We start from the raw sequence: 14,485 nt of genomic DNA, 5'->3' as shown, positions 1-14,485 counted from the left end.
CACTTCCAAGATTGACAATCCCTGCTGGAAGGCACGGCCTGTTTGAAATACATAGTTACACATTGTGGCTCTAATTCCGTAACCACATATGAACCTGTCTGATCAACTAAATGGATGAAGAAAAGTGTTGACTGTAAAGGAAGTGCTGAATCGTAGGCTATGTCTGTGAGCATCAAATGCAACAAATGTTACAATGTGTGACTATCTTGTACTCATTAAAGGAGTCTGTTAGCTTTTAACACTTGAGACCAACTTGCTGTCAACTGCTGTTTTTAATCACATAGCAGGAAAATCTTTATATTTTTTATGAAAGTGGTATCAACAGTAAACTACTGTAATATTACATAACATTTTTTTCTTTTTCTTGGTATCTTTCACTAAATATAAATGTTTTTTTATTATTATTTACAGTCTTTCTACCAGACATTGAAAGTGACAACAAATACAAATGAAAGTTTGGACTGACCTCATAAAGGGTTTGCAGATTATACATTCATTCCAGTACCACAGTGCTATCTGAACCTCAAAACCATATGTGAGTCAGTATTATAAATAAAAGTCTCAAGATGGCTCATACATTTAGTAGTGACCTTTTTTCTCTGTCCAGTGATTTGACCCTGGAAATCAAATTTAAAAGCTTCAGGTGTCTTTTTTGCATATGTCAAATCAATGACTCAAGATTACTGTCTCAACTTAACTGCGCAGCACATGCTGTTTTGTACCAGCCGTAACTGCTGAAAACATCCCATCACAGTAGCCTGTGTTTTATCTACCATAGTCTATTAATTACCATTTACTTCTGCTATGCCTGAACTTTGTTATGAAAGTCCTCGCCAGCAGATTAAAGCTGTATCGCAACTTCTTTACCTTGAAACAATCAGTGTTGAGTCACACTAGATGTCTATCTGAACAGTTGAACAGAAACGCAGCAAACCACACAGATCTTACTTGTATGCACCGGATTAAATTTAATGTGCACAGTGATCTGGTTGAAATTCACAGTACCACCCTGAAAGCGCCCCTTCAAGCCATGTCAGATCAATGCACTTCATACTTCATCTGTCCACATGGCACTCAAAGCCTGTTCTGCCACCCAAATTACTGCTCTGCTGAATTATAACTTTGTTGGATCTGGCAGTGTACTGTACCTAAGGCATTCTGAAATATCACTGACAGACTGAGCTGTCAGCCCGAATATATCTATCACCTGGAGAGGTATGTGAAACAGACAGCTAATATCCAGGGGTCTTTTACAATAGCGTTTGTCAAAGTCTGGATCCGGACAGAAAGTTCCCAACAAACATTTCAAAGTCTGTTAGCCATTTACTTGAAGTCTGTTTTGACATTGAAATACTGTAATGTCCCATGTGGGTGTTGAAATTAAAGTTTGATACTATAGCCTCATCATTTTGTTCAGCCATCAACTGCAGGTCTTAAGAGCCAATGTTTGTTAGATCTTTCTGTTCATATTTGTTTTTGCCATTATAAGTTGTGGTAGATTTGTGGTGCCTAGAGAGGAAGCACGTGTAGCAACATGTGCTACTTAAAAAATATATTATAAAAGCGTAGTTTATTCTGAAACAGTAATGGCTATATATCATTCTTGGCACATTCTTTCTAGTTTATACTGCTTTGCTAATTATAGGAGCTGAAAGAAATAAACAACACTCAACAAGTACCATCTGACTATGACAAGATGATTGATTAACTTGGCTTGTAGCAACAAATGATCGGTTTGTTAATGTTAATCTCCGTTTCTTTACTACATTTAAAACCCCCTCTGGAAATGACAGTTACAATATTTCATGCCAATCTTATTTAGTTACTAATTTTCTTTGAAAAAACATAATTATCAGTACATACATCAAAATTATTTTGTAGCAGAACATTATTGATTTGATAAGATTTTATAATTTCTCTACTTTTCTCTGGGAAATCTTAATCAAAAGGATACCTGAATATCCAGTACGTATGTTCAGGTATCCTTTGGATTACGATTTCAGGGATTGGCTCGCTGATTTGAATAATTAATTAATTTGGGGCGGTGTTTATAAGCTCAGTTGGTGAAGCAGCCGCCCGAAGGCTCAGTCCTTGCTGCAGAAGCCCAGGGTTCGAATCTATTGGTTATTTTTGCAATTTAGTATCCTTAGTTTCAAAGTGCAATACCACTGATGTGTATTTGCTATGATTATATTATTTATGAACAAAAAATAGTGAGTTGACAGCTTCACCAGTCAAGTGCAACAACCAAAGACATACTGTACCAGCCAGGCAACTAATACTAGTCCAACAACAAGAACCCAGCTCAGCTTCTGTGTTTCATCATTTTATTTCACAAAGCTCTTGCAAGTGCTAAAAGTCAGTCAGAGCCAGATTTATTCTTGTCCTGCAGCTTCTTGCTTGGTCACTCTATAGTGGCTGCTGTGACATTACCAACTTGCCTAGCTCTGGTTCTGGCACAACATTGGCTCTGCACCCTGTCAGCAGTTGCCTGTGCCATAGGTTTGAAAACCTCCTCTTTCTGGTGGCCAAAAACGCACAAACAAAACCTAACACTCCACTGGGCCAGCTCCTGTCTGAATGCGGCCTTAGGATGGCTCTGGAACCAAGTATAGCCTGTCCCCAGTCAATGTTGACCCAATGCTGATATATCTTTACCCCACATTCACACAATATCTCAATGTCATCTGCATACTAATTCTCCTCTCCCTTTTTGTTGCTTTGTTTTTTTTACAAAATTAAAACATATTTATGCATCTTTTGTCATTTTCTTATTAGAATAGAGTGTGTACACAGAATGAAAATAAAAGGATGAATGGGAGAGAGACAAAGATGGGGAGGTGTTGTGTTTTATTGCACCGTTCTGAGATTTAATAGTGTGAATACATGGGACATACTGTTTATATTATACAGCTGACTTTGCCGCAAAGACACTGTTTTTATGTCTAGTTGAAAAATTTGGCTCAGTGCAAGTTTAAGCTGACATTAAGAAAACGGTTCAGTAGATAACAAAGTTTCCTGACTGTAACTGTGACTGTAGATTTCACGCCTGGCCACGCAGATTGGCGACAGATACTATTTATGGCACCAAGGGGAACTAGTGAAGAATAATTCTTAATTTGCCGTAAAGGTGAATTGAATTGGACGGCCATTTCAATGAACATAAATTTCCCTTAATGAGAAGAATGATATTTGGCTAGCTGTGTGTCCTCTGACACGTGGTCTTTTTTCATACTGGATATCCTTCACTCCTGGACAGCTGTTTATCCTCCTCGGTCCACTAGTAATGAGATGGATGTTTAGAAATGTATTAAGCTTGGCTACAGTTCCACTACATCAGCACACTCGTTCTAATTTGTGATTTTCTCTACCATCTTTTTTTCCTCCTCCTTTCTCCATCTCCTCATTTTTCCTAAATCTTTTTTTCTCTTCTCATCTCTTATTTGCCTCTCTGGCATCCCTACTCTTTCTCCAACACCATTCATTTCCCTTTGTGCTCTTTATTCCAACAGAGGTTGTGCAGCTGAGCCTGGCAGAGGATCAGCAGATCAGTGTCTCCACGGTAACAGTAGGCCTTAGTGCCGTCCTAACCTGTGCTATCCAGGGCACGCTGCGCCCGCCAATCATCTGGAAGAGGAACGGCATCATACTAAACTTCCTGGACCTTGAGGATATCAATGTGAGTGCATGTTATTGTTTTATTCATCTTGGTTGAGGCTGTTGTTTGTTGTGCTGTTGGTAATGAAGCTGTTGGTAGATTGTGATAGCTACAGAATTTTATTGTTTGTTCCTCACACTTTATTCTTGCTATGCCTAATATATAACACATGTTGGGTGGTTGTTGGTGGTTAAAGGGAAGCAGGAAACCAGAAAAAGAAATCAAACAAAAAGATAAAAAAAAGTTTGACTCCTCAGCCCTCAGTAGAAGTACAAAAAAAAACAACCCAAAAAATAGAATTATAGTTTGCTCAGTGCTTAATGACCTATGTGGCCCTGCTCCTGTTCAGTCACATCTGCTCAGGTGACAGCATATTCGTGGCCATTCTTTACCCACCACCACATCACAATTCACTAATTGCATGTTAATGAGTGGCCTTGTTGGTCTGCTGCAATGGTAAGCCGATAAACAATGTCAAGTTTTTAGGTGGAGAATGGTGGAGAGGTGATGGCAACAGAGGTCCCTCAGGCTCTTGACCATGCATAATGAATTTCCACAGGGCACAGTGAGGTGAAGGGAGGAGAGAGAGTGGAGCCAGGTTATTGTTTGACTTTCTTCTGAGTCCAATAAAAGATGAAAACCCTAAATTAACCAAAGAGATAACCAGAGTAAATGCCAGAAAGAAGAACAAGAGAAAAGGAAAAAAACAAAAAATAAATAAATAGATATATTAAGTAATTTGTCATCTTTTGGGGGCCATTTGGTTAATTTAGGCAGAAAGGAAGATTAAAAAAAGCATCAGGTGCTTACAACACAATCCCAGTGGCTTTCAAGCTTTCTCCTGCACATTTTGTAATTTAATAGACTTCCTGGCTAAATTAAGCATAAATACGCCATTAAGTAATGAGAACATCCCGATGTCTGTAAAGGGCAGAAGATAAACATCGAAGTAGGTGCTGGGAGTGGTAGGTAAAATTGTGTAAATGATGAGGGGAGGGAGGAGATCTTACTTTCCACCATTCATCCAGCCATTAGCTATACGCGCTTAACCGTTAGAGGGTCACGGGGGGCTGAAAGTAATCCCCCCTGACATTGAGCAAGAGGCAGGGTATACCCCAGACATCACTTTCTTGTCAAAGTGCTTTCAGCACACTGTTTTCCTCTGTTGAACTGTGTTGACTTGAAACAGGCTTGTTTTTAGAAGTTTCACTTGACAATGATTGAAATCCTTCTGCACTCTGGCATATAACCCCTAAACCTGAGAGCTGAGCCTCCATTACAATCAGTCTAATTTGTCTGCTTCCTCATGCTCTCTCTCTCTGGTCTTTGTTCCCCTCCTCCCCACCTTCTTCTCCACTCTACTGCTTTTGTTTTGTTTATTTCGCTCAGTTTTTTTACTCTCAATCAAAACTGGGAATTTTACATTTTAAGTCGAGCTGCATTCTCCAAAAAGTAACTGCACTGTGTTCGAGCCTTCAGACCTGTTCACCAGGTTTGATTGCATGAAAGCAAATAGACATAGGCAGTACTACAAATAGGCACAGACAGAACGGCAATATAATCTGCTACAGCTGCTTAAAATGTAGCGACTGCCATCCATCAAGAGCTGTAGCGCAAGGAAAAAGCAATGTTGATTACTGTTGGAGAATAGGTCAAAGGAGTTACTGATGTAGTTTTCCATCCGAAAAGCAAAACTTCAATGAGAGACTTAAATTATATTAATTTGAATGTGCCCACGGGCCATATTCATGTATAATTCTTCCGCTGCATTTCCATTACAAAACCATAGTATTTAACTTTAAAACCTGTAATTTTCTCCTAACCCTTTTTTGCACTGTTTGTCTGTGTGGCATCGGTGCATTTCATGGACTCAAAGTCTATCCCCATTATGTTAGAAGGAACTCACTGGCCTAAATCTTCCATTTACATTTATTTTTTTAGTCACTTAATGACACCAGATACATGGTACGAAGTGTGATATGATCTGCATGGTAAAGTTTAAATAATGTATTTAAATAATAATTTACAACCTGTATTGCAGCTTGCTACTGCACATTAAACTACTACGATGGCCTACATAACAAGTATTATATTTCACCTGTCTTTGATTAAACATCAGAGTAGCACACAGTCGATAATTCATTGATAATTCAAAATAATCAACATTCAGGTAATCAACCTGCTTGATTCCTCCTTTTTTACAGTATACTTAAGAAATTAAAATAAAAATATATTTAGCATAACCTGCAATATAATTCATATCATACTTCTTAGCCTAAATGGTCCATTCAGTTTTAATTGTCCTTGCTGGTGTAGTTGTATCTCTCACCTTAATTATAAATTCTGAACTTTAAAGGCTGCCTAAAGTACCCCGTCCTTCTTACAAGAAAATCATTTCACTTTTTCCTGTCACAAAGCGACCCTCTGTCAGGTCACATTAATTTCTCGAGCCCTCAGAACGAAAGCAGCCATTTGTGGTTTTCATGTCATGACTGAGCTGCATCAGGACATCTGCTCTGCCACTTGGTGGGACAGCAAACTATTTAATGCCTTAATCCGCCCTAAGCTGTGGCTGGAACCCCCTGGTGACTGCTGCATGCTGCACCAACAACAACCAGCTCCATTCATCAACCTAATGGGCTTTATATTTTTAACCCTTGCCATTTATCAGGCTGAGGCAGCGTGATGAGGGGAGAGAGGAGGATCAAATTCCCCAACGCCTGCTTCAGCTCAACAGGGAAACCGTTGATTCATGGTCTCTCTTCGTTTTCACATCACTCTTTTTCTGTCTTGTCTTTTCCCATCACTCCCTGCTGTTGTGTGCCTCCTCTTTCCCCGGTCTCCAAGCATCCTTACGTATTCTATCAAGCTACCTTCATTTCTCCCTCACTCCCTGTGGCTCTTTCGTGCCCCCCATTCTTCACCACAATGCTTTACCCCGCACCTCCTCCTCTCCCTCCTTTACTCCTTCTCTTTCTACGCTGTGCTCTTTTACTATGACCCCCACCTCTTCTTTACTTAATTTTCCTCTTCCATCTCTTGCCTGTGTTACAGGACTTTGGGGACGATGGCTCCCTGTACATCACCAAAGTGACAACCATCCACATGGGAAACTACAGTTGCCATGCCTACGGCTATGAAGACCTCTATCAGACACATGTGCTGCAGGTGAATGGTCAGTAGTGGCTCATTTCTTACTTACAGTGGCGGGCGAGCTATGGACAAAATGCTTTAGTTTTGTTTGTGCTACTCTGTGGTTCCCTAGTGGGGGGATTTTCGTATTACCTTTCTGCTCACAGTAAAGAACAGCCTCAAAGGCAATTAAGCAAACATGCTGTTTATTGAAATGCCTGAAACAAAGGATATACATTCTGCATTAAGGGCAGCACTGTCATATGGTGTATTCCCACAGCCCTTACTGAGGCTCAAGTACCCCTCCTTGTGCCCTATCTATATACAAGATCCCTTCAAAGAGCTGTTTTTCAAGTGAAAACACTATCTGTGTTGGCTTCTTGACACATGTAAATCCATACAAGACATAATGATCTTGCAGCTGGCAATGTTTAGGCTTTGTCAGTATTCAGTATTTTAAATTTTTCCACCATATTCTTACCACTACTAACTTTCTTCAGTTTGCTCACTGCATTTTGAGACGGTGAACATATTACATATAAACCTTACATAAGTTTCACACTATGTGGATACATGCATATATTGTGTATATTATGTGTATTGTGTGTGTGTGTGTGTGTGTGTGCATATATATATATAACCAAATAACCAACTAATTTCTATTAATCTAACTAATTTTAAATTATCTGAGCTACTCCACAATTGTCCACATAACCTCCTGGTTAACTGTTTAGTGTATTAAATAAGTAGCTATAAAGCTGTTAAATATAGTAGTGACTTAGAGACAAGAGGAAAAGGAAAAAAAACAAGCATTGTATTTATATATCCATATCTAGATATATCTATCTATATAGTTACTGTGACTCACTTGCCATGAAAAACATCATTGAATATGTGTGGCTGAACACTGAATTGTGTGTGCATGCAGCATATGCACTTGATTCAATGCAGTAGATAAAAGCTACTTAAGCTACAATATATCTGAAAAACACAGCAAACGCACTCGCACTGGTTTGGTAAGCTGAACTTTAAAACCACTGTCTTGCTTATATTAATCACCTGGATAAGGGCCTTCCTGTCTTCTGCCTTTAAACCTGAGAGTTATTACTAGGCATTTTTCCAAGGAAGATCCAGGGAAGAATATTAAAAGCCCCCCACCCCCTACCTGAGGCATAGCAAATCAACGATTCAGCCTCATCTTTATTTCTGTGCTTTTGTCTCATGGTGGCAAAGAAGTTGGAAAACTTTGTGTGATTGTTTAAGATGCTAATTTGAAAAAAAAAAAAGCGATTCAAGGTATTTCAAATGAGATGGGACAAGGTGAGATAAGGTGGAATGGAAAGGAGCCAAGTGCCACATTAAACTAAGTAGACGGTTTGCATCGTGTTCTATTAAAGCAATAACACTGTTTCCCTTTTTACAGTGATGAGAAGAAAGACTGAAGCTTTAGTATCAGTGAAGTACCCATAGTCGAAGTCTAGTACTCTTCGTACTGTATTATAGTACATGAGAATATGGTACAAATGCTGTTAAAGGATGTTTCTGCAATGTCAAGTGTGTTTATTTATACACACACACACACACACATATAGATAGATAGATAGATAGATAGATAGATAGATAGATAGATAGATAGATAGATAGATAGATAGATAGATAGATAGATAGATAGATAGATAGATATCTCGGACAGGCTGAAGGTAAGTGTCAGAGTCATTAGTAATGTGTGTATATGTTGTATCTGTGAACCAAGAACAAAAAAATAGTAATGACCATAAAATCAGTATGAAGAAGTAGGGTAAGCTGCTAATATCACAATGTAAAACTGCCTAACTATGAGTAAAAGTCCTGCATTTAATAGTATTATGAACTAATGTACTTAAAGTATCAAAAGTAACAACTTGACATGATTAAGAGCCCCTTCTGTAAGTATCACAGGTCAAACAGCCTGGAAACCACTGGTTTAATCATTAACAACGTATTTTATTCTAAAAGCTTATTATATTTTAATGTAAAATTAGACTCTGTTAAGAAACCCATAATTATAGCTGGAGTTAAAAGTACAATACGTCCCTGTGAAATGAAAGTAGCAAGCAACAGATGTAATATTAATTTTGTATTAGGGTTAGGGGCCAAGGTTGTAAATTGAATGTGAGGTGAGGATTTGACAGCAGGTTGAGAAGGTGCCCAGCATCAAAACTAGAAAACGACATCTTACCTGTTCATGTAAACTATTACCTCATGTTTCATTTTCCCCTTCGACTTCTCCACATTCATTTGCAGTCTTCTCCCCAGAGGAGGTAGTAAGTGGTAGATACGTCCAACATCTATTTCATGGAGGACTTGAGCTGTAATAAAGCAGCCCCGGAGCTCTTGGATTCTTGTTATGTGTGAATATATTCCATGCTGGGGTGAGACAAATTCCCCTCTACCCACTGCGTGTGTGGGTGTTTGTGCTATATTCCCCCAGGAGTTACGGTCTACCATGAAACAGTGTGTAATTATGTTTTCACTTGCCCCTCTCCTCTCCCTGTTTGTGTCTTTGGTTTTGTTTGTGTTTGTGCGTCCAGTCCCTCCAGTGATCCTGGTCTATCCAGAGACGCAGGCCCAGGAGCCTGGTGTATCTGCCAGCCTCCACTGCCATGCTGACGGCATCCCAAATCCCAAACTCCTCTGGCTGAAGAATGGCATGGACCTGCAGCCCAGATCCTCCAAACAGCTTTCTCTCATAGGTAAGGAGTGTTTAAGTGCTGTCAGATTGTTACATTTTAGCAGATACTGGTTGTCACATCTTGTTGGTGCAGAGATTGGGAATTACACAATACCAACAACACTGCAGTATGCCAACGCTGCAGAAATGTTTTTAAACCAAGACAATGCTTGAGAAAGGTGAAAACAAAGCTTGCAATCAAGCTGGTGTTAACCCCTTTTTTCTTGAAACCTCGTCAGCAGTCAGATTCTGTTGTGTTCTATTTATTTCCAAGGCCATGAAACAAATGTTGTCACCCTCTTCTATTGTCTTCATTTTGCTCCTCTGACAAAAAAAAACACCAAAAACCAAGATGCTTATTCTTTAAAAGTGAATGAAAATAGAGATTAAGAGACAGAAGATAAAATGAAATGTAGTGTGAGTTGGGAAATGGCAGCTACTTATCCAGACTGGAATGTTACTTTTAAAGACACACTTTCAATATCAGAGAGAAGAGAGCAGAATGGAGAACGACTCTTCTTTTTATGGCCTAGTTCTCATTAAGGGAGAGTTTATTGGCTGTGTGTGGGTCATTACCTGTGGTAATAGCCTGTTATCAACCCTCAGACACTCAAACATGGGAGGTTCTGCAAGGTTCACCGACACATAAACACTGCAGTGGCTACAGTTTTGGATTTGCCAGCTAATATGGGCAGGAGTTCTACTTACAGAGATAATTTGTGCTTTTTAAAAAAGACATTTAGTTTAGTTTTTGTAAAAATAATAGAGGGGAAATGTAGTCAAGGTAGTTAAGATTACCATTTTTATCTATCCATGTTTAAAAAATAAAGAGATTAAAGGTCAGGCAATGCGAGAGGGCTGTAATATGCTTTTTCATTTCCACATATCACATCAGTGTGAGTAGTTAATAAAGACATTGTACAAGTGTTGCCTCTATCCTCATATTGGACTTCTGTAAAATCTGAACCACACGCTGATAGTAAGGAGTATTGATTGTAGGTCACAGTTGAACAGTAAAGAGAGAAACTGCTTTGTTTTGCTGAGAAAATGAAACCGGTGTTAAAAAAACACCTGAGCTTGGTGTAGATCTTTTCTTGATATTGCCTGATTTGTAGTGTCGTTATACAGCCAACACCTTGACATGTGACTTTATAAATCAATTTTCAGTTCCAGGTGCATTGTGGGAAGCAAGCTCAACACTTCTTTTTTCCACCAGACCAGTTTCAAATAAAAAATCTCATTGTCACTACCATCACATCCCTCGTTAATCAAGGGTAATGGATGCCTGCAAGATGCATTTGTGGCTAATTAATGAAAAGTGTAACTCTAAATGCCTCTGACTTGTTTAGTAGTAATTATAAAGCCACAGAGGAAATAATACGTCAAGCAGCAGCATGGACAGATTATCATGACTATGCGTAGTCTCTCCAAGCAATGTAGCACACAGTCATTACACACCATGTATAATTAAGCAAGCCTTCCTGACAACACTGTAGGTGAGGTACAGCTCACCCACAAATGTAATATAATATATAATTAAAAGGTATTCTTACTATGGATCAATTCTCTCCCACTTTTTTAATGTTATAGCTGTATCCATTGAGATCAATGAGATTATAGTAAGAACTGTAAAACAATGTCATGTCAGTAGACTCCTGTATGTTATGAAACCCAGAAAGTAGTCCACCCCCTACTAATGACCTAGCAACAGAGACGATTTCTTGTCCCGGCCAACTAATGTTAAAGATTTATTTTTCCAAATTGAATAAATATCACACATGTAGACATAAAACTGCTGATAGTTCAGTCTTGTAGTGACTAAGATACATTCACGTGTAATTTTAAACTATTAGTGGCATCGGCGACACACCAGCACAGCTGATGGCGAATGTGTTCCTTACATTTCCAAGTCAAAATGCATTGAGAAAAGAAAGAAAATTCACATGTTTCTATCTAACAAAATATTCTGCCTCTATCCATAATAGTCAGCCTTCTCTGTCTGTTTGCATTCTGACTTGCTGCACACAAGAGAGGTACGCACCTGTATTAACCTGGCAGTCTAGCAGCACCATAAAATTAAAATTAGAGAAAGTTGATTTAATTATCATAACAGGAGGTCATGGTCTATATAGGTCCACTGTGGTTCATGATGTATTTTCATGAATAAAAACGTTTCATAAACAACCCCCCTCTGATTTCACAGTCTGTGTATAGCAATATATATTATTCTTTTTTCATGAACATTTGTCTATTTTAGCTGACTGTTTTTTTTTTGTTTTTTTTTTTGCACCAGCTCCGGCAATTATGTTACCATAGAAATGGCAGAGTAATCTTTTTAGTTATAAGTTCATTGTGCTTCCGTGCTGATTTGAACTCATTCTGAATGTCTAGGTAATCAATCAGATTGCTTGGTCAGACATACTCTTGTATACTGTTGCATATTTGATTATTTTGCTAACAACAAACATCAGAAAGTGTAGAGAGATAATGTTCTGATCCTATTTGCTTTGTTCAATTTTAGACTTTGCCAACCTGCAAGGATGTTTCTAAATGTTGAACTGGTGATTGATACTTCATTAACACTCAGCAAGTGATTCAATTGGCTTAAGTTTCTACAGACTTAAAATAACTTATTCCTGCAAAAACAGATATTTCCTGCACTTGGCAGCATAAAAAGGCTGTAAAAGGACCCGTGTGTAAGATTTAGAGGGATCTACTGGCAGAAGGAATGTAATATTAATAACTGTTTCCATCTATAATCACTGGAAAATAAGAACTGTGTTTTCATTACCTTGGAAAAAGATATCTACAGGTAAAGCAGGTCCACTTTCATGGAGTCTGCCATGTTGTGCTGCCATGTTGCTACATGAGGACAAAAACAACATTCTAGAGGGTGTTTTTAGCCCACTGTAGGAACCAGGACTTCTTATCACATAAAAAAAGGTCTGCCTCTGAGGTCCAGAAAAATTGGCGATGACAGCCAACACAGCTGAGACAATCGTTTATTTCTGAGTTGTCTACTAGAGAAAACGAGAGAGATTCTGTATCTGCGACTTAGCAGCTGATAGCAAATTTTCTGGTATAACGTTATTGCATTGCTGTGGCAGCAACAACACATAACTCTGTCCTCAGCAGTCAACAGCGCCATGACAACAGTGCCAATGATGGTAAGCAACACACAAATAAGCAACATTAAAACCACATTCATCCGGGAACAGGATCACTAGAGCTACACTGGATATTCAACTTCAACAATTTATTGATCAATAAACGTTTAAACGTTAAACATAACACATTGTATTCATGACACAAGGTATGGGCTCTGTTCAGTACAGATGTGGACTGTGAGAAGCTGTGTTCCACATGCTTTGAAGGGGAGGATGAGGCAAGCGATATTCAGCTAGTTGTAATCTGCAACCTGACTGCTAAATGCCACTAAATCCTCCACAGTGGTCCTTTTAACTTGATTCGCCGAACATTTTAGCAAACATTACCCTATTTATGCACATTCAGCAGGAACATTTGCATTGATTTGGAAATGCTTCCTAGCCACCTGATGAATGTCTAATAACTCTTCAGGGAAATGTCTGTCTATTTAGCTGCTCAATGCTCTTCTACATTGCCATTTAGATGCTAAATGCTGTTTGGTGCAGGTAGTATACAGGTGTATGTTTTTGGATGTGTATTTTTGGAGCAGTTGCCACCTGCTCCGGCCTGATCTGTTGTTATTATACACAAGCACACTGATAATGTTATTATAAAGCCAGGGGCCCCCATTGAGTCCTGCCCCTAGGCACATTCCTCCCTTACAGTAGTGCACAAAGATGCCTAAAATCAATACTTTAAGATAAAATCAGTCAAACTCAAAATCCCTGCCACCTTGAACTGCTACAAGCTTGTAAAATAAGGATATGAAGGGTAATTTAATGAGTGGTTGATTCAGTGGTTTTCAATAAGAATTGATCAGAACATAATTATGAGTAATTAGTAATTAGAGTGGTGTCCCATTCTGTGAAGGCCTGCTTCAAGGCAGTTTTCACTTCAAAGCATTACACACTTTTCCCCTGATAAAAGAGAATTATTATCAGGATCCAAAAGACATTTCACTAATGTGAAAAGCTTTACGTCAACTTCAGTAATGACCTGTTATTTTACAACCCAGTATGCACAAATTAAAAGGTAGAGATAATTTTCACCATTAACAAAAAAAAAGTGTGCTTTATTGCTGTTTAGTATACATTTGGTTCTGCTGGAAGAACAGCACTTACAGTATGCTAGATTTAAGTTTTAACAAATGTGCGAAGAAAAGAAACAGGATGGAGAATGAGACGGGGAGAGTGTGGATGTTAGATGTTGTAGATACTCAAAGAGAAATACAGAAGTAGATGAAAACTGAAGTTCTTTTATGTTTTTACACAACGTGGCCTGTAAGAGCACCACTGTGACACACACGCACACACACATCATTCCCTCCCCCCATGATGTGAAGTGTGTGATGTTGTGTTCAATGTAGTGCAATGTAGTGTACAGTACAGGAAGGATCAGAGTGCAGCTGTACATCACAGAGCTGGATGCTACAACAAACATCAGAGAGTCTGCCTCTGATGATGACCTCCGTGTCTTAACATGGCCAACATCACCTGTCACCTCCATCTAACATCACGACTGCGTCTTGAGGCAAACAGTGCAGCATTGTATGTGGGGGAAATAAGTGTGAAACTAAACTCGACTTCAGTCATGTTCTGAAATACCAAAAAAAAGCATTACAGTATATGAATGTTTTACTGCTGCAAAGCATTCAGCAGCTGTGTGAAGTTACTTAGAACATACCAAAGATACTTTATTATTCTTAGAATTCAAACACACTCAATCTTAAAAGATATTACTCAAGTAAAACACTGAAAAAGTGCCAAAATGTTAACGATGATCTAACCTTTTTTTAAATCATATTTCAAAGTCTGTTGGTCATAGAGTATATACAATAT

At 38.6% G+C, this 14,485-nt stretch overlaps 1 protein-coding gene across 4 annotated transcripts in view; it reads left to right on the top strand.

Moving 5' to 3' along the window:
- fstl4 (follistatin-like 4) overlaps positions 1-14,485 on the top strand; it is a 258,262-nt gene that overhangs the window by 224,902 nt on the left and 18,875 nt on the right. For all 4 annotated transcript variants that reach the window (XM_019272616.2, XM_019272621.2, XM_019272610.2 and 1 more), the window contains 3 exons: positions 3,513-3,679; positions 6,713-6,833; positions 9,361-9,522. In XM_019272616.2, the coding sequence (XP_019128161.1) occupies positions 3,513-3,679; positions 6,713-6,833; positions 9,361-9,522 (450 nt within the window). The remainder of the gene's footprint in view (positions 1-3,512; positions 3,680-6,712; positions 6,834-9,360; positions 9,523-14,485) is intronic.

This window comes from Larimichthys crocea, chromosome XXII (genome assembly GCF_000972845.2).
Source record: "Larimichthys crocea isolate SSNF chromosome XXII, L_crocea_2.0, whole genome shotgun sequence".
In the NCBI taxonomy this organism is placed as follows: Eukaryota; Metazoa; Chordata; class Actinopteri; family Sciaenidae; genus Larimichthys; species Larimichthys crocea.
Note: the sequence above shows the minus strand (reverse complement) of the source record. Positions and strands in the feature narration are given on the sequence as shown.